The 22,481-nt window shown below is 41.2% G+C and overlaps 1 protein-coding gene across 1 annotated transcript in view; it reads left to right on the top strand.

Annotated features, from left to right (window-relative positions):
- The window catches only part of MARCHF5 (membrane associated ring-CH-type finger 5), a 64,193-nt gene that overhangs the window by 6,462 nt on the left and 35,250 nt on the right, over positions 1-22,481 (top strand). The window contains exon 2 of the mRNA XM_004049791.5: positions 13,702-13,904. Coding sequence (XP_004049839.1) covers positions 13,702-13,904 — 203 coding nt within the window. The remainder of the gene's footprint in view (positions 1-13,701; positions 13,905-22,481) is intronic.

Below are 22,481 nucleotides of genomic sequence, written 5' to 3' on the forward strand. Positions count from 1 at the left end.
GGAGTGCAATGGCGTGGTCTCGGCTCACTGTTGCAACCTCCACCTCCTGAGTTCAAGTGATTCTCCCACCTCAACCTCCCAAGTGGCTGGGACTACAAGCACGTGCCACCACACCCAGCTAATTTTTTGTATTTTTAGTAGAGACGGGGTTTCACTGTGTTGGCCAGACTGGTTCAAACTCCCGACCTCGTGATCCACCTGCCTTGGCCTCCCAAAGTGCTGGGATTTCAGGCATGAGCCGCCACACCTGGCCTTTTTTCTTTTTTAATCCAGTCTCGTTTATGACATTTAGATTCTTATTTTCTCTTTATTATTTCTCCTGATAATTTGACTTTCATTCCCCTTTCTTGTCATTAGCTCTACTGAAAGTATACTGAAGGGCTGGGTGCAGTGGCTCACACCTGTAATCCCAGCACTTTGGAAGACCGAGGCAGGCCAATCACTTGAGGTCAGGAGTTCAAGACCAGCCTGGCCAACATGGCGAATCCCCATCTCTACAAAAATACAAACATTAGTAGGGCATAGTGGCACATACCTGTAATCTCAGCTACCCGGGAGGCTGAGGCACAAGAATCACTTGAACCTGGGAGGCAAAGGTTGCAGTGAGAAATTATTGGTGACCTTTAGTATACATATACATAGAGAGAGAGAGAGATCGTGCAGTGGCACGATCTCTCTCTCTCTATATGTATATGTATACTAAAGGTCACCAATAATTTCTTAGTAAATATAATGACATTTTCTTCAGGACTTTTTACCCTTGAGAATCACATTACCTTTTCCTTCGTTCAATTTCTATGTATGGTTCAATTCTCAGCATTTACTATTTTGAAAAAGTACACTTACTCACTCTCTTTCCTGTTTATTCAAACAACTCCCAGACCTGTGTCTTTATTCCTGACCTCTTTTCCTCATTTCCTTTAGTACCTAATTTCTACCTGCCCAGTGGACATTTCCATTTGTGTGTATACAGTATTGCCAATCAATCTAAAACTAAGCTACTTATCTTGACTTCTCAATTTTTGGTCTTTGATATTACCGGTCTTCTTGTCCACCAGCTATAAAACATAAATTTTATTTGTTTGTTTGTTTGTTTGTTTTTGAGACAGGGTCTGGCTCTGTCGCCCAGGCTGGAGTGCAGTGGCCCATCTCGGCTTACTGCAACCTCCATCCCCCACCCTCCGGCTCAAAATATCCTCCCACCTCACCCTCCTGACTAGCTGGGACTGCATGTCCAGCTAATTTTTGTATTTTTAGTAGAGACGGGCTTTCGCCATGTTGCCCAGGCTGGTCTCAAACTCCTGAGCTTAAGTGACCCTCCTGCCTCAGCCTCCCAAAGTGCTGGGATTACAGGCATGAAGCTAGCCAGAACATAAGTTTTTCTTGTTTTCTTTGTTTTTGTTAAAGAAACAGGGTCTTGCACTCCCAGGCTCAAGCCTCCCAAGTAGCTAGGAGCACAGGGCAAGCCAGCATGCCCAGCTAATTTTTTTTAAACTTTTTTTTTTGGTGGGGAGGGGGATAGAGACGGGTCTCACTGTGTTGCCCAGGCTGTCTCAAACTCCTGTTCTCCACCAGTCCTACCTTGGCCTCCCAAAGTGTTAGGACTACAGGTATGAGCCACCTTGCCCGGCCTATTTACATTTTTTTGCTGCCTTCTTTCCTTCCAGATTCACTTGTTCATCACATATTGTTGATTTTCCTTTTTCTAGCTTCAATTTTTCACTTGGTCCAGTTTGGCCTACAGAGTGGCACTAGAATTAGCCAAGGCACAATTATAATCATGCGATTTCTATACTTAAAAATCTGCCAGTCTCTGTGTCACGTAAAAGGATAAAACGTAAACTTTCAACGGGGTAACTAACGTGCTTTGATCTGTTACTATAATCCAGCCCCAACCTCCCTTAACCATCCTTTCCTGCACTCCCCTTCATTGACCCCTGAACATATCCTGCTCTTTCTTTATTTTTGCTTTAGGTGCCTTCCTCCCTCCTAACACCTAGTGAAGTCTTACCCATATTGAATTCAGCTGAAATACCACAGTGACACCTTGCACAGCTCCCCCAAACAGAGTTAATAACTCCTTTCTGTGTTTCAATAGAACCTTGTTGCATTTATTATAGTGTATCACATTATACTGTAAATTTTTTAATATACTTGTCCCATGTCTCAGAGCTTCCCACACACACACATATTCATCTGGAAGTTCATTGAGAACAGAAACTGCCTGTATTCCCTATCCTATTTTCCCACAAGGGCCTTAGTACATAGGAGACCCTCTTTTGTATCATGATGTCTTTCTTTTCGTTCTTTGTGACATATCAGTGCTTAGAATAATCATGCAGAAGCACCATTTTTTTAAATTGCCTCATTTGCTCAAAACTTATATTTTCTTACTGCTTATTGAGATTAAGTTCAGGGCTGGGCACTTTGGGAGGCTGAGGCAGGAGGATCGCCTGATCTCAGGAGTTTGAGACCCACCTGAGCAAAATACTAAGACCCCCGTCTCTACAAAAAATAAAAAAGTAACCAGTGTAGTGGTGCATGCCTATACTCACAGCTACTCAGGAGGCTGAAGCGGGAGGTTCACTTGAGCCTGGGAGATTGAGGCTGCAGCGAGCCATTATCACATCACTGCACTCCAGCCTGGGTATAACAAAGCAAGACCTTGTCTCAAAAAAAAAAAAGAAAAGGAAAGAAAAAAAGATCTGGCCGGGCTCAGTGGCTCATGCCTGTAATCCCAGCACTTTGGGAGGCTGAGAGGAGCAGATTGCTTGAGCCCAAGAGTTTGAGACCAGCGTGGGCAACATGGAGAAACCCTGTGTCTACTTTAAAAAAAAAAAAAGAAAGAAAGAAAGAAAAAATAGCTGGGTGTGGTCGTCCACACCTGTAATCGCAGCTACTGGGGAGGCTTGAGATGGGAGGATCACCTGAGCCCAGGTTATGGAGGTTGCAGTGAGCTGAGATTGCACCATGCCACTGCACTCCAGCCTGGGCCACAGAGCAAGACCCTGTCTCAAAAAAAAAAAAAAAAAAAGAGATCATATTCTTTAGCCTGTCCTTCAGGACACTCACTATTATTCACAGACCATTTATTATGCTCCCTATTATGTTTAAGATATGCCATACATAGCCGGCACCAACTGCCTTTTTAAAGCCTTTCTTCTCTTTATGAATAAGTGTATAAGTACCCAAGTCTTTTGCCCAAGCCAAACTGGCTTGCGCACTTTCTTCCAAACATAAGGTGGTTTTTGTTTCTGGGTTTTGTTTGGCATCTTTTCTTTCAAAGCTCTACCCATTTTTCAAGACCTAGTTAGGTTCTGCCTTGTTTATAATGCTCTTCTGACCATGTCTGCAGAAATATTTTTCTCTTCTTCTCCAGACTCATGTAGCAGTTCATCTTCAGTGCCTCCTAATTCTTTTTTTTTTTTTTTTTTTTTTTTTTGAGACAGAGCCTTCACTCTGTTGCCCAAGCTGGAGTGCAGTAGTGCAACCTTGGCTCACTGCAGCCTCCGGGTTCAAGCGATTCTCATGCTTCAGCGTCCCAAGTAGCTGGGATTACAGGTGTGTGCCATCATGCTCAGCTAATTTTTTGTATTTTTAGTAGAGACAGGGTTTCACTGTTTTGGCCAGGCTGGCCTTGAACTCCTGGTCTCAAGCAGTCCTCCCCATTCAGCCTCCCAAAGTGCCGGGATTACAGGCATGAGCCACCACACCTGACCTGCCTCCTAACTCTTTACGTGCCGTAGTTCACATAGATGACAATATTTATATGGCCCATTGGAGTAAACTGAAAGGGATTTGCCTCTCTGGAGGAAGCACATTATGGCTGCTTTAAAGTACCTTAGTAAAATGAAACACATATTTTTTTGCACTGCTGTAATTTTCTAAGAAATGGGAAATGTAAATGTGAATTTTTCTCTGAATACACTATACATAGGGCAGCATGGTGCAGTGAAAAAAGCTGATGATTTGGAGTCATGGCCCAGGTTGCATCCATGCCTCTCTGCTTACTGTGTGGCCTTGGCCAGATCACTTAACCTTTCTGGGCTTTTGGTTCTTGTTTAAGATGGGATTAATTGTGCTTTCAGAGTTTATGAACATCAAAGACAAAAGGCACGGCATGAATATACTATACTCAATAAATGATTGCTCAGTATTCGTGGGGAATTGGTTCTGGGACCTCCCAAGGATGCCAAACTCTGTGGATGCTCAAGTCCCTGATATAAAATGGTGTAGTATTTGCATATAACCTATGCACATCCTCCTGTACACTTTACGTTCTCTCTAGATTACATATAATACCTAATACAGGCCGGGTGCAGGGGCTCATGCCTGTAATCCCAGCACTTTAGGAGCCTGAGGCAGGCGGATCATCTGAGGTCAGGAGTTTGAGACCAGCCTGGCCAACATGGTGAAACCCCGTCTCTACTAAAAATACAAAAAAATTAGCTGGGCATGGTGGCACACACCTGCAATCCCAGCTACTTGGGAGGCTGAGGCAGGAGGACCGCTTGAACCCGGGAGGCAGAGATTGCAGTGAGCTGAGACCACGCCATTGCACTCCAGCCTGGGTGACGAGCAAGACTCTGTCTCAAAAAAAAAAAAAATACCTAATGCAGTGTAAATGCTATGCAAATAGTTGTTATACTGTATTGTTATGAAATAATAACAAGGAAAAGTCCCTCCATGTTCGGTACAGACTCTTTTTTTTCCAAATGTATTTGACCTGAGATTAGTTGAATGAACAGATGCAGAACCCTCAGTTGGAGGGCTGACTGTATTCTCACCTTTTCTTTTTGGTAATGTGTCATGATTGTGGTTATATGTCTTTGATAGATCCAGGTACTTTAACTTCCATTCCACTAGGATGAACGGACATATTAGTTTCCCTAATAGTGTGCTTTCTGTTTCACAATTCTTGGGTGTGACACTTTTAATCCTGAGACAAAATAAGCAACACATAGTTTTTTGTTTTTGTTTTTTTTTTTTTGAGACAGAGTTTCGCTCTTGTTGCCCAGGCTGGAGTGCAATGGCATGATCTCGGCTCACTGCAACCTCCGCCTCCCGAGTTCAAGCGATTTTCCTGCCTCAGCCTCCTGAGTAACTGGGATTACAGGCATGCACCACCACACCCGGCTAATTTTGTACTTTTAGTAGAGACGGGGTTTCTCTATGTTGGTCAGGCTGGTGTCCAACTCCTGACCTCAGGTGATCCACCCACCTCGGCCTCCCAAAGTGCTGGGATTATAGGCGTGAGCCACCGTGCCCGGCCTAACATGTAGTTTTTTTCTTTGTTGAATAGAGCCCTCCTTACATTAACCACAGTATGAATCTCCAAACTTGTTCTGAATTGAGGAGTGCTTGTTCTCTTTCCTTAGAGCAGTCATGTAAATACACTATTATGGCACCATATATAATACAACAGCAGCAATTTAAAGCTTATTCCACGCTTGCTTTCTATAGTCTCAAACTCTTCTATTCTGCTACATTCCAATTTTCATCACAGTGATGTCTCAGGCAGGAGTCTGATTTCCCAGAACTTCCTAAGAATCCAAAAGAAACACCTGCAGTTTGAGTCTGCAAAGGCTTTACTACCAGCTGTTTTTTAAGATACTGTACCTATCTTGCTTAATTTAGTGCCAGTGAGAAACTATCTTTTTGATAAATAAAGCCCCCCTCACTTTTTTCTACATACTTTAAAAATAATTAACCTGTTTGATCAGATAGAGTGTAAATTAGTCACAAATGAACCCTATGAATCGAGATTGTCTTTGTTATTCATCCTTTCCCAACTGGTTTGTAATATCTAGCTTCATCTTAAAATCTTTCTGCTCCAACCACATTGGTCTATGAACATATGTTCATTTCCATCTCTAAGCTTGCTTACTCTGTTTTTCTTCAAATACCTTTTCTTTCCACTCTAACTTGAATTCTCATCTGTAGTTATTTCCTTTTCTTGAAACCTCAGCTGTTTCATCCTGTTTCTTGGTCTCTCATCACATTTCTGTATTAAGGTTTCTAACAACTTTTCTTGGCACTTAATGCTTGGTATAGTGGTTTTTTTGTGATCCTCGTATGCATGTTTGTTCGTTAACTAGACTGGAAGTTCCTTACATGTAGTTCCTTGCGGCATCAAATAATGAATGTACTTATTAGGTACTCAAGTGGATTTAGGAGGAGATCTTGAATAATGTTAGATTTAGGGCAATTTTGTCAAGTATATTCCTTAAACTGTTTATAAATTTTACTGTTTACTCTTTATTAGTTTACTATGTAACTGGCAAAAACCATCATAATTTTAAAATCACGTGGAATTATATTACCCATACCAGTAAAACTATACATCTGTTCTTAGGAATAAGTAATAGTCCTTAGATTTGTCTAGTTTAGTTCTCTTTTGTTGTCTTCATATAATGACAGTGATTTGTTCTTTGTTCCCTGAACCAATCATGATACTTCCCAGATCTCCTTTTGCTTTGTAAATGAATATGCCCCAACTTGGTGAATGGGATGGTGTAGGAGTAACATCAGCAAGTAGGTGGCATTTAGAAAAGCTACCAGAAGGGTAATAAGGGTGAAAGAAAATGAATTGAAAGGGTTTAAATGAATCGTAAGTAGTGGCGTGGCCTGTTGAAAAATTGGGGAATGACTAGGAATCCAGAACATTTTCCACTGAATGCCAGGGTGCCAAGTAGAATTGCTTTATGTGCTAATGGTAAGAAAACTGCATCCATAAATTTTAGGAACTTGAATGGAAAGCTGACACCATCACTGTCATCATTATCAATGTTGTTGTTGCTAGTGGTCATATGGAGGTTATATATGTGCTAGGCAATTTTTAAGCAGTTTCTTAATCACATGTTTAATCTTTTACAATAGGGGACCTTAACATAAAACATTTTTTATGCTAAAACTCCTTTGGTGGTCTGGTTAAGCCTATGGGTTCCTTCTCAGAATGTTTTTGAAAGAATAAAACAAAATATATAGGATTAGAAATGAAACCAATTCTATTGAAGTATAGCTATCAAAATATTAAAAGCCTAATATAGTAATATGAACTTTAACACATTAAAATACAAGATTTATCAGTTGGCCTGATAACATTTAGCCCATTGTAATTTGAAATTAGTTATTTCGGGATCTCTACAGCTGTAAAGTAATATGAAAATTTCTGATTGCTATACTCATTTCTAATTGCTGTGCTGCTAATATTACTGTGGTTTGCTTGCACTCATTATTGAAGAAAAGCTACATTTTATTTAGAGCTTAGCAAAAATAAACATGTGATGGTTTTTCTCCCCTCATTCAGATTTACCGATCCCCACCCCCTAAGTTTTTCATAGACCCCAGATTAAGAACCCCTGCTTTGCAACAACTCTGTGAAAGAGATTCTATCATTAAACCTGTGTAGTTAGCAGGGGTTTGAACCCAGACAATCTGGCTCCAAAGTCCAGGTTCTTTAACCAGCTAGAATATCCTGAATTCGCATTATCTTTTTCCCCAGATTAATTTAACCTTGTTTCCTTAGGAAAAAATACCTTAAGCATTTTACTTATTGTTTAAAATTAAAAACCAAATAATTTAAAAATGTTTACAGTGAGCATAAAACAGAATTTGATTTCTATGTTATGGTGAGTTAAGAATATTTACAGGGCCAGGCACGGTGACTCACACTGGTAATCCCAGCACTTTGGGAGGCCGAAGCAGGCAGATCACAAGGTCAGGAGGTGGAGACCATCCTGGCTAACACAGTGAAACCCCGTCTCTTCTGAAAATACAAAAAATTAGCCAGACGTGGTGGCACGTGCCTGTAGTCCCAGCTACTCGGGAGGGTGAGACAGGACAATTGCTTGAACCCTGGAGGCAGAGGTTGCAGTGAGCTGAGATCGCACCACTGCACTCCAGCCTGGATAACAGAGCAAGACTCCTTCTCCAAAAAAAAAAAAGAATATTTACAAAGGAAAAATCAGAAAAAAGGAAGGAAGAATGGCTAGAGCAGAAGTTTTCAAACTTTCGGGATCATGATCACCTGATGGGCTTATTGAAACAAAGTGCTGGGTACCCCCAGAGTTTCTGATTCTGTAGGTCTGGGGCAAGGCCTAAAGATTTGCATTTCTAATGAGTCCCCAGGTGATGCTTATGCATCACACTGAGGACTGAGTTCTGAGAGAGTCAGAGGATTGGAGAAAACAAGAGGAAAAATAGATGTAAGGAGAAACTCTTAGTTTGGTCAGAAATTACAACTTCCTTTTTCCTTGGGTATGGACTTTGAGTGTTTTGGTTTTGACTAATAATTAATTGGCTATTTTCCATTTCAAAAGACAAAACCAAAAACTAGTCCCATCTGCTCAGGAGGCGGAGGTGGGAGGATCACTGGAGCCCAGGAGGTCCAGGCTGCAGTGAGCCGTGATTGTGCCACTGCACTCTCACCTGAGCAACAGAGTGAGACCCTGTCTCAAAAATAATAAAAACTCTTTGGAGTTTACATTCTATGATTGTACTGAGGCCATCTCTTAGTACCCAACACAGTAACAAGATCATTTTGGTTGCACATGATGCAATGCAAATTGGTTAAGCCAAAAACCCAAAAATCTACTGCTTTATGTGAGTTAACAGTACAAGAATATATTTAGCTTTAGGCACAGCACAGCTTGATCCATGTCTCAATGCCGTCAGTTTCCACTTTCACTTCTTCTGGATTCTTAAGGCTCCACTTAGTTGGTGGCTCTCCTGTCAGCAATAGCCTCACATTCTCTGCCTCTAAGCCCAGAAGAAGAGAGAAAGTCTGTATACCACTTTTCCCAGCAAAAGTTCTGAGGTTTACTAAGACCAGCTTTATGGACCCAGCCTCCCAGTGATGTAGTCTGGAAGATAGGCTACAGTGGCCAATCTGAGTGTTTCTGGGGTTGGTTATGGTGTTAACTGCCTAAACCACACACATGGCTAATGTTGGAGGGAAGAGCGATTTTCCATAGAAAGCATGGGATACTATTTACTCCTAGAAGGTAGAAGGACTTGTGTTGTATGTACATTAAACATCAAATTTCTACTGTCCCCTCCATTCCAAGATGTTGAGAAATTGTAAATGAATCATTTTCAAATAGCTCTTCTCCATCTTAAAAGGAAGGGGATAGAGAATTGGGGAATAAATCGTTGAAATAGATTAATTACATAGAGTAGGAGGGGTAGGGTATGGAGAAGCAAAAAGGGAAAGCATAATTATAAGACCTTCCCAGGTGATGTTCCTGGTCAGTCTATCAGAGGTTAAAAAATGGGGGGATGGGCAGGTGCAGTGGCTCATGACTGTAATCTCAGCACTTTGGGAGGCCGAGGCGGGTGGATTACTTGAGGTCAGGAGTTCAAGACGAGCCTGGCCAAGGTGGTGAAACCCCATCTCTACTAAAAATACAAAAATTAGCCAGGCGTGGTGGTGGATGCCTGTAGTCCCAGTTACTAGGGAGGCTGAGGCAGGAGAATCGCTTGAATCCAGGAGGCAGAGGTTGCAGTGAGTCAAGATTGCACCACTGCACTCCAGCCTGGGTGGCAGAGTGAGACTCAGTCTCAAAAAAGGGCAGGGGAGGGGGCAGGAAGCTAGACTATATGCCTGCAGTCCTAGGTAATCAGGACACTGAGGCAGGAGGATCACCTGAGCCCAGGATTTCAGTTGGAGTCTAGCCTGGACAACAGAGCCAGACCCATCTCATAAAATAAGGAAAGAAGGCATCTGTGTGTGTGTGTGTGTGTGTGTGCACGCGCGCGTGCGTGCACACACACACGCATGCATGCACGTGCCCTCCCCTCCTTTTTTTTTTTAGCCCTTAAGACTAGTCACACCCTTATATGCTGATATCGGCCTAAATACATTTGTGTGACCATTTTTACATGCTTTAATTTCCCCTTTGCCCAGTCCTCATTTCATAGACTGCTATTCTTTCCATACTAGGTAGATTAAATTTAAATAACTAGTAAGATAGCAAATCAGTTAGTAAATTGTTTAGAACTTAACATATTTGGCCAGGCACAGTGGCTCACGCCCAAAACTTTGGGAATCCAAGGCAGGAGGATTGCTTGAGCCCAGGAGTTTGAGACTGGTCTAGGCAACATAAGGAGATCCTGTCTCTAAAAAAAATTTTTTTTTAATTAGCAGTGTGTGGCCAGGCGCAGTGGGTCATGCCTGTAATCCCAGCATTTGGGAGCCTGAGGTGGGCAGATCACTTGAGGTAAGGAGTTCAAGACCAGCCTAGCCAGCATGGTGAAACCCTGTCTCTACTAAAAATACAAAAACTAGCTGGGCATGGTGGCGGGCACCTGTAATCCTACAACTTGGGAGGCTGAGGCACGAGAATCGCTTGAACTGGGAGGCGGAGGTTGCAGTGAGCCAAGATGGCACCACTGCACTCCAGCCTGGGCAACAGAGCAAGACTTTGGGCTGCCGGTTGCCCATTTTTATGGTTATTTCGTGATGATATGCTAAAGAAGGAGAGGATTATTTGTGCTTCCCCCTTTTTTTTTTTTTTTTTTTTTTTGAGATGGAGTCTCACTCTGTCACCCAGGCTGGAGTGCAGTGGCACGATCTCAGCTCACTGCAAGCTCTGCCTCCTGGGTTCACACCATTCTCCTGCCTCAGCCTCCCGAGTAGCTGGGACTACAGGCGCCTGCCACCACGCCTGGCTAATTTTTTTGTATTTTTAGTAGAGACGGAGTTTCACCATATTAGCCAGGATGGTCTCGATCTCCTGACCTCATAATCCACCCTCCTCAGCCTCCCAAAGTGCTGGGATTATAGGGATGAGCCACCGCGCCCAGCCTATGCTTCCCCTTTCTAGATCATATAGGGTAACTTCCTGACGTTGCCATGGCATTTGTAAACTGTCATGGTGCTGGTGGGAGTGTAGCAGTGAGGACGACCAGGGGTCACTCGTGAGCATCTTGGTTATGGTGGGTTTTAGCTGGCTTTACTGCAACCTGTTTTATCAGCAATATCTTTATGACCTGTATTTTGTGCTGACCTCATATCTCATCTTGTGACTTAGAATGCCTTAACCATCTGGGAATGCAGCCCAGTAGGTTTCAGCCTCATTTTACCCAGCTCCTATTCAATCAAGACGGAGTTGCTCTGGTTCACATGCCTCTAATACTGCTATTTCAACTGAAAGCCTGACTCCTGATAAGTACCCACTCTGAATCATCATTCAGCTATCTTATTTACCATAGTTGTGAAATTAATTAGAAAAAAAACTGAAAGTGCATAAGTGCATGCGTTGTTTTTTGTTTTTTGTTTTTTGTTTTTTTTTTTTTTGAGACGGAGTCTTGCTTTGTTGCCCAGGCTGGAGTGCAGTGGCGCGATCTCGGCTCACTGCAAGCTCCGCCTCCTGGGTTCACACCATTCTCCTGCCTCAGCCTCCTGAGTAGCTGGGACTACAGGCGCCCGCCACCATGCCCGGCTAATTTTTTTGTATATTTAGTAGAGACAGGGTTTCACCGTGTTAGCCAGGATGGTCTCAATCTCCTGACCTTGTGATCTGCCCGCTTCAGCCTCCCAAAGTGCTGGGATTACAGGCTTGAGCCACGGCACCCAGCCGAGTGCATGCTTTAAATGTCAGTTCTAAAAAGTAAATCCGTACAAGTATTTAGGACTGAAATATACTGATGCCTGCAACTGTGAAATGCAGCAAAAAATAAGAATGATGAATGGATGTGTGAGAAAGCAAATATAGCAGAATAAGAATTATAGAATCTAAATGTTGGGTATATGGGTAGTCACTGAACAGTTTTCAACTTTTTTTGGAAAGTTTGAAATTTTTCATAATAAAATGTTGGGGAAAAATAAACCTTATCTAGAATTTATAAGGAATATAATAGCTACACAAGTATTCTCATTAGATCAGAATATGAAATTTGACCTATCTTTTCTGTAAGTCAAAAACAGATTAATGTAGACTATTTCAGTTGGTTCAACCTAGTCCTAACATTGTATTTTATTTTTCTGATGACTGAAATTGGATTAATTTAAAATGATTCACCGTAATACTGATTAATTATGCTGATGTAGCTATTCTTATTTATGTTTGTGTTAAGAAAGTATGAGACTAAAGAGTCTCTAAATATTCTGCCAGTATTTTGTTGCTAAAATGATACATTCCATTTCCTAGATGTATACAACTATGTTCACAAAATTACCTCAGTTGTGGGGAAAAATATATACTAACAACATCTTAACCAGCCTGTGTGCTAGTATACTTACCAATTGAAATTTTATGCAAAAATCATAGGTTAGAACCCAGTCCTACTATGGGTAGTCTTGGTGGGTTGCACAACAGTATGAATATACTTACTGCCACTGAATTATACACCTAAAAAATGGCTAAAGTGGTAGATTTTATACTATGTCTATTTGACGATAAAATTTTTTAAAAAAGAACAAGGTATTTTTGGACAACCATAAGACAATGTGAAGGCCCAGACAGCTTAGCTAAAGTGGGTCAAAAGGGTCAGAATGCTAAACAAATGCTACCTACGTTCTAATTTTACTTAGATCTTATGAAACCTGACTGAATTTGAAAGCTGAATAAAACAACAATTTTGGATATTGATGCCATGGATTCAGTTCAACTTTTTTCCTGTTCTAATTGAAAAATTGTAATTGGAGCACACAATTGAAATTCATGTTGTTCCACAAGGACTGGAGAACCTCACCCATCTATAATACCTGACTATATAGTCTTTCCCACTGAGCATAGTTAAACTAGTTGTTCTGACAGAAGCCACTTATCCAATTAAGTAAAAAGTGCACAGTAGGTAACATGCTTTAATTAGCAGTTGTTTCCACTTGTACAAGTTCTAATGGAGGGGAGGAGAGAAGGGTCTCATTGAATTGAACTGTATTTGCCCTGATGGAAATCGATGTCAAAACTTGTGTTAATTGGGAGAAAAACTGAGGAATTACAACCTAATTCCACAAGAAAAAATTACAATTCATGAAGTACCCTTAAAAGCAAAGTGGGAAAATGTTTTAAAATTACCGATCTCAATAGAATTTTATTTTTATTAATATAAGCACCCCAGACTTGATACTTCTAGATTTCAGATTTCAAGCATACACACCCAAATTTATCATATTGCTATTCTAAAAAAAAAAAAAATCTTGATATATTTATCTCCTTTGTGCTTTTTTGAAAATGTAATATTGTTTTCTCTCATGTTTATACTTTACCGGAAAGAGAAATGGGTTTTTTTTTCCTCAGCTGAAAAATGGAATGAGACTGTATGTGAAATCACTCGTGTAATACTTTGTTTTTCCAAGTTCAAGGGATTGGTGGTGGTGAACTGGGGAGAACACTGAATTTAATATATTACTGTGCTTACTATTCCTCAAAGAATTATTAAGTCTTATAACAAAAGCAGCTTGAGGTTTGTCTCCTTGCACTCTCGTTCATTAGAGAAGGTGAAGAATTACTGAAAAGATAGAAAACAAAGTTCAGAAAACATAAGATTCTGTAGAGGAAGACAAGGAAAAACAGAAAAAGTAGAAACTGCTCTAGTGGGAATGTATTGGTTGTTTTTTCTCCTTAGTCTTTTAATATAGGACAGAGATTCTGTAATATAACATAGCAGGCTCATCCCATTAAGTAAGAGCTGCAGTATAGAGGAGGCTGGAGTCCTAAAGATATAAATGTCATCCTTTTCTCTTTTAATTTACAGAAGTTGCTGGGTTTGTTTTGCTACTGATGAAGATGATAGAACAGCTGAATGGGTGAGACCATGCAGGTGCAGAGGATCTACAAAATGGGTTCACCAGGCCTGTCTACAACGCTGGGTGGATGAAAAGCAAAGAGGAAACAGTACAGCCAGAGTGGCATGTCCTCAGTGCAATGCTGAATACCTAATAGTTTTTCCAAAATTGGGTAAGAATATCTTTAAAAACAACACAGATATATTTGATGTTATTATATATAACTTTATAAGTTCATTTTAAAATGAACCACCTCTTTTTTTTAGGGTGTGAATTTCTGTGTTCCCTTTCTCGTTTCCTCTCTGAATGTCAGAGACATTTATTTCTTTTGCTAACAGTTTACAGTATCCTTAATATATCCCCAAATTTATCCATTTGCCTGTGTATTAACTGTCTGTTTGATAGAAAGGAGAAAGAACTTGCATACCTGTGTGGATAATTGAATAACAAAGCTCTAATAAAAAGCTGACTTTTAAAAAAAAAACTAACTTAGCTTAATTATCTGGAGATAGTTGGTGTAAGAGAAAGAAAGCAGTAGTATGTTCTAATACTTCTCCTTAATTCTTCCTTTTAAGGAATAAAAGTAGAGAAATTAAATATTTAATAAGATGTGACGTTAAACTCATCTTTGGAATCCAATTTGTGTGGTTTCTTTCATGAACCCTGCTATCCTTTTCTGTGAAGTGGCAGGTAAGAAATAACCAAAGACCTTTGAGAACAGGCCTAGCATGGAAAAAAAGTATAGCAGACTGCTTACAAGAAGCAGTCTAAGGCTGCTTCTTTAGCAGCAGTCTAACTAAGGCTGATATTTAGTGAGCCTGTTCCATTACAGCCATACAGTTATAAATTGGTGTCAATCTCTTGATTTGGTATTTATACCATGCCAGTTGTTAAACAATTTTTTATAACCCTTGACTGTAACCAAGAGGTATAGGAAGGCAGCTTGGGTTCTGGGAAGGTCATAAGGAAAGAATGTCTTTGGGGGCAGAGGGAATTCAGGAAAAATTGGAAATAATTATTATATATATTGTTTTTTATAAGGGCTATTCATACTGAAATCAGACCAATGTTTTTGAAAATGAGGCAACATAAATGCAGATAATGAAGTGCTTTTCTAATACGAGAAGATTAATAATAAGGACAAAGAAAATGTCCTTGGTTCTCTGTTTTTCTCTAACATGCACAGGAAGAAATGATAGCTTCCTTTGAAGGGGAAATAGTGTAGTAGAGAAAGTAGTGTTTTCAAACATTTGGAATTTGTGGACCATGTGATGGGTCTTCAGTGCATACCACTGATTTTAGATAAACACAAAAGAATAATTCAAAATGTTTTTATTGTAAGATCAAAGAAGTATTTTTAAATCAGTAGTATCAGGAAAAGCAATGATTGTTCACATTATTGTACCACCACATGAATGGTGAAAGACTCACTAAAGTCCAAATTAAGGTTTCATATTTAACTGATTTCTTTTCTTGCTCTTAGTTGTACTAAATTAGATAGCCCCACCTTTGAATTATAGAGTTGGGAAGAGCAACAATTATATGATATTTCTATTAGATGTTTTAGATATTCAAATGGACACAAAAATTATTACAGGAATTCTCACTGAAAACTACATCAAGTTGACAAGTGTATGGCACTCAAAAGGAAAGTTGAATATTTTAATTTTGGAGATGGCAATGTGTAGATCTGTCCTTTTGGTTGAATTCAGTTCTAGGAAATATGTTTTCAGGTTTAGTGCAGTAATTGAATATGGTTTTAAGTCTACCTAGTTGTTAGAAAAGAGTAAATCTTGGCTGGGCGTGGTGGCTCACACCTGTAATCCCAGCACTTTGGGAGGCAGAGGCGGGCAGATCATGAGGTCAGGAGTTCGAGACCAACCCGGCCAATATGGTGAAACCATGTCTTTACTAAAAATACAAAAGTTAGCTGGACATGGTGGCGTGTGCCTGTAGTCCCAGCTACTCGGGAGGCTGAGGCAGAAGAGTTGCTTGAACCCAGGAGGCAAAGGTTGCAGTGAGCCAAGATCGTGCCACTGCACACAAGCCTGGGCGACAGAGCCGAGACTCCATCTCAAAGAAAAAAGAAAAGAGTAAAACTCTTTGGTTAAGCCATTTGTATCATTATTTAGTCTGCATATTTTGTTACTAAGAATTGTGGCCGGGCCGGGTGCGGTGGCTCACACCTGTAATCCCAGCACTTTGGGAGGCCAATGCTGGTGGATCACGAGGTCAGGAGATTGAGACCATCCTGGCTAACACAGTGAAACCCCATCTCTACTAAAAATACAAAAAAATTAGCCAGCCTTGGTGGCAGGCGCCTCCAGTCCCAGCTACTCGGGAGGCTGAGGCAGGAGAATGGCATAAACCCGGGAGGCAGAGCTTGCAGTGAGCCAAGATAGCGCCACTGCACTCCAGCCTGGGAGACAGAGCGAGACTCCGTACTAAAAAAAAGAATTGTGGCCAGTCACAGTGGCTACACCTGTAATCCCAACACTTTGGGAAGCTGGGGCGAGTAGATTGCTCGAGACCAGCCTGGGCAACAGGGTGAAACTCCATCTCTACCAAAAATAACAAAAAAAAATTAGCTGGGCATGGTGGCACACACCTGTAGTCCCAGCTACTCAGAAGGCTGAGGTGGAAGGATTGCCTTAGCCTGTGAGGTGGAGGCCACAGTGAGCTGTGATTGCGCCACTGTACTCCAGCTTGGGAGACAGAGTGAGACCCTGTCTCAACAACGAAAAAGAATTGTGGCCAGTCATGGTAGCTCACGTCTGTAATCCCAGCACTTTTGAGGCTCAGGTGGGTGGATTGCTTGCGGTTACGAGCTCAGGATCAGCCTAGGCAACATAGCAAAACCTTGTCTCTCTACAAAAAAAAAAAAGAAAAAGAAAAAAAATTCGCCAAGTGTGATGGAGCACACCTGTTGTAAGTCCTAGCTACTCGGGAGGCTCAGCTGGGAGGATCACTTGAGCCCAGGAGTTTGGGGCTGCATTGAGCTATGATTGCGTCACTACCCTCTAGCCTGGGTGACAGAGTGAAACCAATCTTAAAAAAAAAGAGAGAGAGAATTATAATTTTACTCTCAAATGATATGTTCAAGCTGGTCACTATACTGTCTGTCATAGAGGTATGGCACTTGAGTTAGCCGCTTAAAATCATAGATATGTTTTAATGACATCAGTGTTATAAAAAAAATGAATATCCGCTGGGCACGGTGGCTCACGCCTGTAATCCCAACACTTTGGGAGGCCGAGGCAGGCGGATCACCTGATATCAGGAGTTCAAGACCAGCTTGGCCAACGTGGTGAAACCTTGTGTCTACTAAAAATACAAAAATTAGCCAGGCATGGTGGCAGGCGCCTGTAATCCCAGCTACTTGGGAGGCTGAGGCAGGAGAATCACGTGAACCTGGGAGGCAGAGGTTGCTGTGAGCCAAGCTCGCACCATTGCACTCCAGCCTGGGCGACAGAGCAAGACTCTGTCTCAAAAAAGGAAAAAAAAAAGTATATCCTTCATTTGAATAGGTATTGTTAGCATATTTCCTCTTGACAAAACAGAAAAACAGAGTATTTGCTGCTGCTGCCTTTTTTTTTCCCCCCCAAATAGAGGCCGGGTCTTGCTATGTTGTCCAGGCTTGTCTCAAACTCCTGGCCTCAAGCAATCCACCTACCTTGGCCTCCCAAAGTGCTAGGATCACAGGCGTGAGCCACCGTGTGCCCAGCCTGCCGCTGCATTCTTAACATGCTGAAGATACCTATTCAAGGGCTGCAATTTTAATTATATTCACAATTTTCCATGCAGTTATTAACAATGACTCAAGCCAGCTGTTGTCTGTAAATGAAGCCATGTGTGAATTGGCTTTCAGGTGGTGGACTCTTCATTGCTGCACACAAAGCTAGTGCTCTAGCCATGCTGATTCCAGCACAACTTTTCAATTCAAGGTTCAAAAATAATTGTTGGTTAAAAGAAAATATCTTCTAAAACTTTTAAAAAGTTGCTTGTATTTCTTGATTAACATGTTACATTCGTATATACTAAGAGTTGATTCGTACTCTGTACGCTAGTGGCTTCATGCAGCCATTAAACAAAATACTTAAGAGCCTACATCTGTGATAATAATTGTTCTTCCTCTCTGTATAACACACGTAGCACGTAATGTCCGATAGTGTCATCTGATGATAGAATTTTGCCAGTAGATTGTTTTGTTTCTGTCTGAGCACATTTGTCATTAATTTTGCAGCTGACATTAGTTGTATCTGTTTTGTTAAAAGAAGTACCTTTGACTATTATTTTGATCTTTTAATGACAGAATTCATAGTGGGGGCTTTGGTTGGTTTACTGGAGTTGTTGAAAATGATATGAACACTTCAGTGGCTTCTTGTCCCTATTTAATAATGTATCACAGTACGGTGGGAACAAGGATGTCTCCTAGTACAGAGTTATCACTCCTAGTTCACTGGTCACAGCTCATTCTAAGATCAGTCTTCACTATAAAGTCATACTATTATCATTTATGGCATTCTGAGTTAAATGTATTTTTCACTTTTACTCTTTTGAACCATTGATTCATTTCCCTAAATTTGGGATTTAACACAATATGATAGTAACAATAAAATACATATTTAACCAATGTAAACAACTCACATGATGTGGAAGTATGTTAGCCCTTTCCTTTTTATTTTCCTTATTATGATAGTGTTTTCTTAACTTACCCTAGTAGAGCTTGGGTGATCCTTAGAATGTAACAGCAATAAAGAACCTAAAAGGATTTCTGTGAAAGTCATAATCTCCTCAAATTTGTGAAATATTTGTGATCAAAACTTTTATCACTTTTTTCTCAAACTGTCTGTAGACCAGTTAATAGATTGCCAGGGACTGCCGTTGGTCCCCAAAGACACTTGATAAACACTGACTAGAAGAAGGAATAAAAGAAGATACAGAGAGGGAAAGGTGATGATGGTTAATATTCTATGGGATGATCTCTATGCAGCAGATTTTGTGTTTTTTTTTAACTTTTCAAATGAATTTAGCCCCAGTCTGGATGATGCTAGCTGGCCAATTCTGCATCTTTTCTGGTACTTAGTCATGGCAGGAATGAAGAGGTAGTATAAGTGTATGTTCTTCATTGTTAATAGGGAGTTACTTATTGTACTCAGTTGTGAAAAACTTAAGAGGATTCGTCAGAGTTTTATCCTTCTCACTGTTTGCCACCCATGTTACAGTTTGCTTTTTTCTTTTTTCCTAGTGAGTCAAGCCAGTTGTATGTATGCACCTACTTAAAACCTTGCTACTCAAAATATGATCTGAGGACCAGCAACATTAGCATTGTCTGGCAGTTATTAGGAATGCAGAACACCACCCCCTTCCTCCACCCCACTTTTACTGAATAGAAGTCTGCTTTTTTTACTTTTTATTTTTTAAAGACAGTGTTTTGCTCTGTTGCCTATGCTGGAGTACGGCAGCATGATCATAGCTCACTGCAGCCTCGAACTCCTGGGCTCAAGCAGTCTTCTTGCCTCAGCCTTCCAAGTAGATGGGGTTACAGGCATGTGCCACCACACCCAGCTAATTTTTCTTTTCTTTTTAGAGAGGGGGATCACTATGTTGCCCAGTCTCGAACTTCCTGGCCTCAAGGGATCCCCCTCCCAAACCCCGTTGGCCTTCCGAAGTACTGAGAATGTAGGCAAGAACCACCACACCCAGCTGAAATGTGCATTTTAATGAGATAATTGAGTGATTTCTATGCACATTAAATTTAAAAACCATTGCTTTAAAACATGAAAGGAATACCAACTGAAAAGTTTGTTTTATAAATAAAACCTGTCCATAAACTTTGAGACCTGGTAATAACCTTGTTCAGGCAGAAGAATTCAGAGGAGAGCATCTCAAAGGTAGAGAGATCTTGACTCCCAAGGGACTGATTCACACTAGATTTATTTTCTTTTCTTTTATTATTATTTTTTTTTTTTTGAGACGGATCTCGCACTGTCATCTAGGCTGGAGTGCAGTGGTGCGAAGTTGGCTCACTGCAACCTCTGCCTCCTGGGTTCAAGCAGTTTCTCCTGCCTCGGCCTCCCTGGGATTACAGACATGCGCCCGCACGCCTGACTAATTTTTGTATTTTTTGTAGAGACAGGGTTTCACCACGTTGCCCAGGCTGGTCTCAAATTCCTGACCTCAGGTGATCCACCCACCTTGGCCTCCCAAAATCCTGGGATTACAGGTGTGAGCCACCACGCCCAGGCAAGATTTATTTTCTTTAACTTCTCTCAACATTGTTTTATAGTTTTTAGATTTTTTTTTGTTTTTAAATTTGTTTCTAAATATTTTGTTCTTTTTGATACTATTGTGTAAATGGAATTGTTTTCTTAACTTTGTTTTTAGATTAAGTATGTAGAATATAGTTTTTGTTTTCTTTTTGTCTTGGAACACAATCAGCAATAATTGATTTTTGTAAATTGACCTTGTATCCTGTGACCTTGCTGAACTTGCTTAGTAATTTGGATACTTCTTGATGGATTCCTTAGGATTTTCTAATATAAGATCTTGTCATTGTTGAACAGAAATAGTTTTACTTTTTGTTTCCCAATCTGAATGCTTTTTTTTTTTTTTTTTTTTTTTTTGAGGCACAGTCTCGCTCTGTTGCCCAGGCTGGAGTACAGCGGCATGATCTCAGCTCACTGCAACCTCTGCCTCCTGGGTTCTGTCAGTTCTCCTGTCTCAGCCTCTCCAGTAGCTGGGATTACAGGCACACGCCACCATGCCCAGCTAAGTTATGTAGTTTTAGTAGAGACAGTGTTTCACCATGTTGGCCAGGCTGGTCTAGAGCTCCTGACCTCAGGTGATCCACCCGCCTAAGCCTCCCAAAGTGCTGGGATTACAGGTGTGAGCCACCATGCCTGGCCCAATGTGAATCATTTATTTCATTTTCTTGGCTAATTGCCCTGGTTATAACCTTTAGTACAGTATTAAACAGAAGTGATGAAAGCAGATATCCTTGGCTCATACCTGTAATCCCAGCACTTTGGGAGGCTGAGGCAGGCAGATTGCTTGAGTCCAGGAGTTTGAAACCAGCCTTGGCAACATAGCAAAACTCTATCTCTACTAAAAATACAAAAAATTAGCCAGGTCTAAGAGCACACCTATAGTCCCAGCTACTCAGGAGGCTGAGGCGCTAGAATCACTTGAACCGGAGAGGCGGAGGTTTCAGTGTATCAAGAGAATGCCACTGCACTCCAGCCTGGGCAGCTGGAGTGAGACCCTGTCTCAAAAAAAAAAAATGGCTAGGGGCCCACAACTGTAATCCCAGCATTTTGGGAGGACAAGGCAGGCAGATAGCTTGAGCGCAGGAGTTCAAGACCAGCCTGGGCAACATGGCAAAACCCAGTCTCTACAAAAAAATACAGAAAATTAGCCAGGTATGGTGGTGTGCACCTGAGGTCGCAGCTACAAACAATAAAGGGAGAGAGAAAGAACGAAAAAAAAAAAAAAACACATTGTTATCTTGTTCTTGTTCTTAGGGGGAAATCATCCAATCTTTTCTTTTTTTTCTAAGATGGAATTTCACTCTTGTCTCCCAGGCTGGAGTGCAGTGGCACAATCTCGGCTCACTGCAACCTCTGCCTACTGCAGAGGTTGGTACACGTGATTCTCCTGCCTCAGCCTCCCAAGTAGCTGGGATTACAGGCACCCACCACCAAGCCTGGCTAATTTTTGTATTTTTAGTAGAGATGGGGTTTCACCATGTTGGCCAGGCTGGTCTCAAACTCCTGACCTCAGGTGATCCACCCGCCTCGGCCTCCTAAAGTGCTGGGATTACAGGCGTGAGCCACTGTGCCTGACGACTTTTCACCATTAACTATAGCCGTAGTACACTGTACTTACTGTTTAGGTCAATAACGACCACAGTGGTGGTCCCCTAAGATTATAATTGAGTCGAAAAATTCCCATCACCTTGTGGCATTGTAGCTGTGGTAACATAGTAGTGCAATGCATCATTCACCTGGTTGTGGTGATGAAGGTGTAAACAAACCTGTACTAGCAGTCATATAAAAATATAACATGTAACAGTTTTATACAGTACATAATGCTTGGTAATAAATGACTGTGTTACTGGTTTATATATCTACTTTACTTTTTATCGTTACTTTTAAAAAATGTTGTGTGTTTGTTTTTTGTTTTTTGTTTTTTGTTTTTTTTTTGAGAGGGAGTCTTACTCTGTCGCCCAGGTTGGAGCGCAGTGGCGCAATCTCGGCTCACTGCAACCTCCGCCTCCCAGGTTCAAGCAATTCTCCTGCCTCAGCCTCCTGAGTAGCTGGGATTACAGGCACCTGCCACCGTGCCCAGCTGATTTTTGTATTTCAGTATAGACGGGGTTTCACCATGTTGATCAGGCTGGTCTTGAGCTTCTGACCTCATGATCTGCCCGTCTTGGCCTCCCAAAGTGCTGGGATTACAGGCGTGAGCCACTGCACCTGGCCAAAAAAAAAAAATTTTCTTTTCTTTTTTTTTTTTTTTTTTGAGACAGAGTCTCACTCTGTTGCCCAGGCTGGAGTGCAGTGGCGCAATCTCAGCTTACTGCAAAAAAAAATTTTTTTAATATAGAGACAGGGTCTTACTGTGTCACCCAGGCTGGAGTGCAGTGTCATGATCATAGCTCATTGTAATCTTGAACTCCTGGGCTCAAGTGATCCTCCTGCCTCAGCCTCCCAAATAGCTGGGACTACAGGTGCATGCCACCAAACCT

The sequence above is a fragment of the Gorilla gorilla genome, chromosome 8, assembly GCF_029281585.2.
Source record: "Gorilla gorilla gorilla isolate KB3781 chromosome 8, NHGRI_mGorGor1-v2.1_pri, whole genome shotgun sequence".
NCBI classification, from domain to species: Eukaryota; Metazoa; Chordata; class Mammalia; order Primates; family Hominidae; genus Gorilla; species Gorilla gorilla.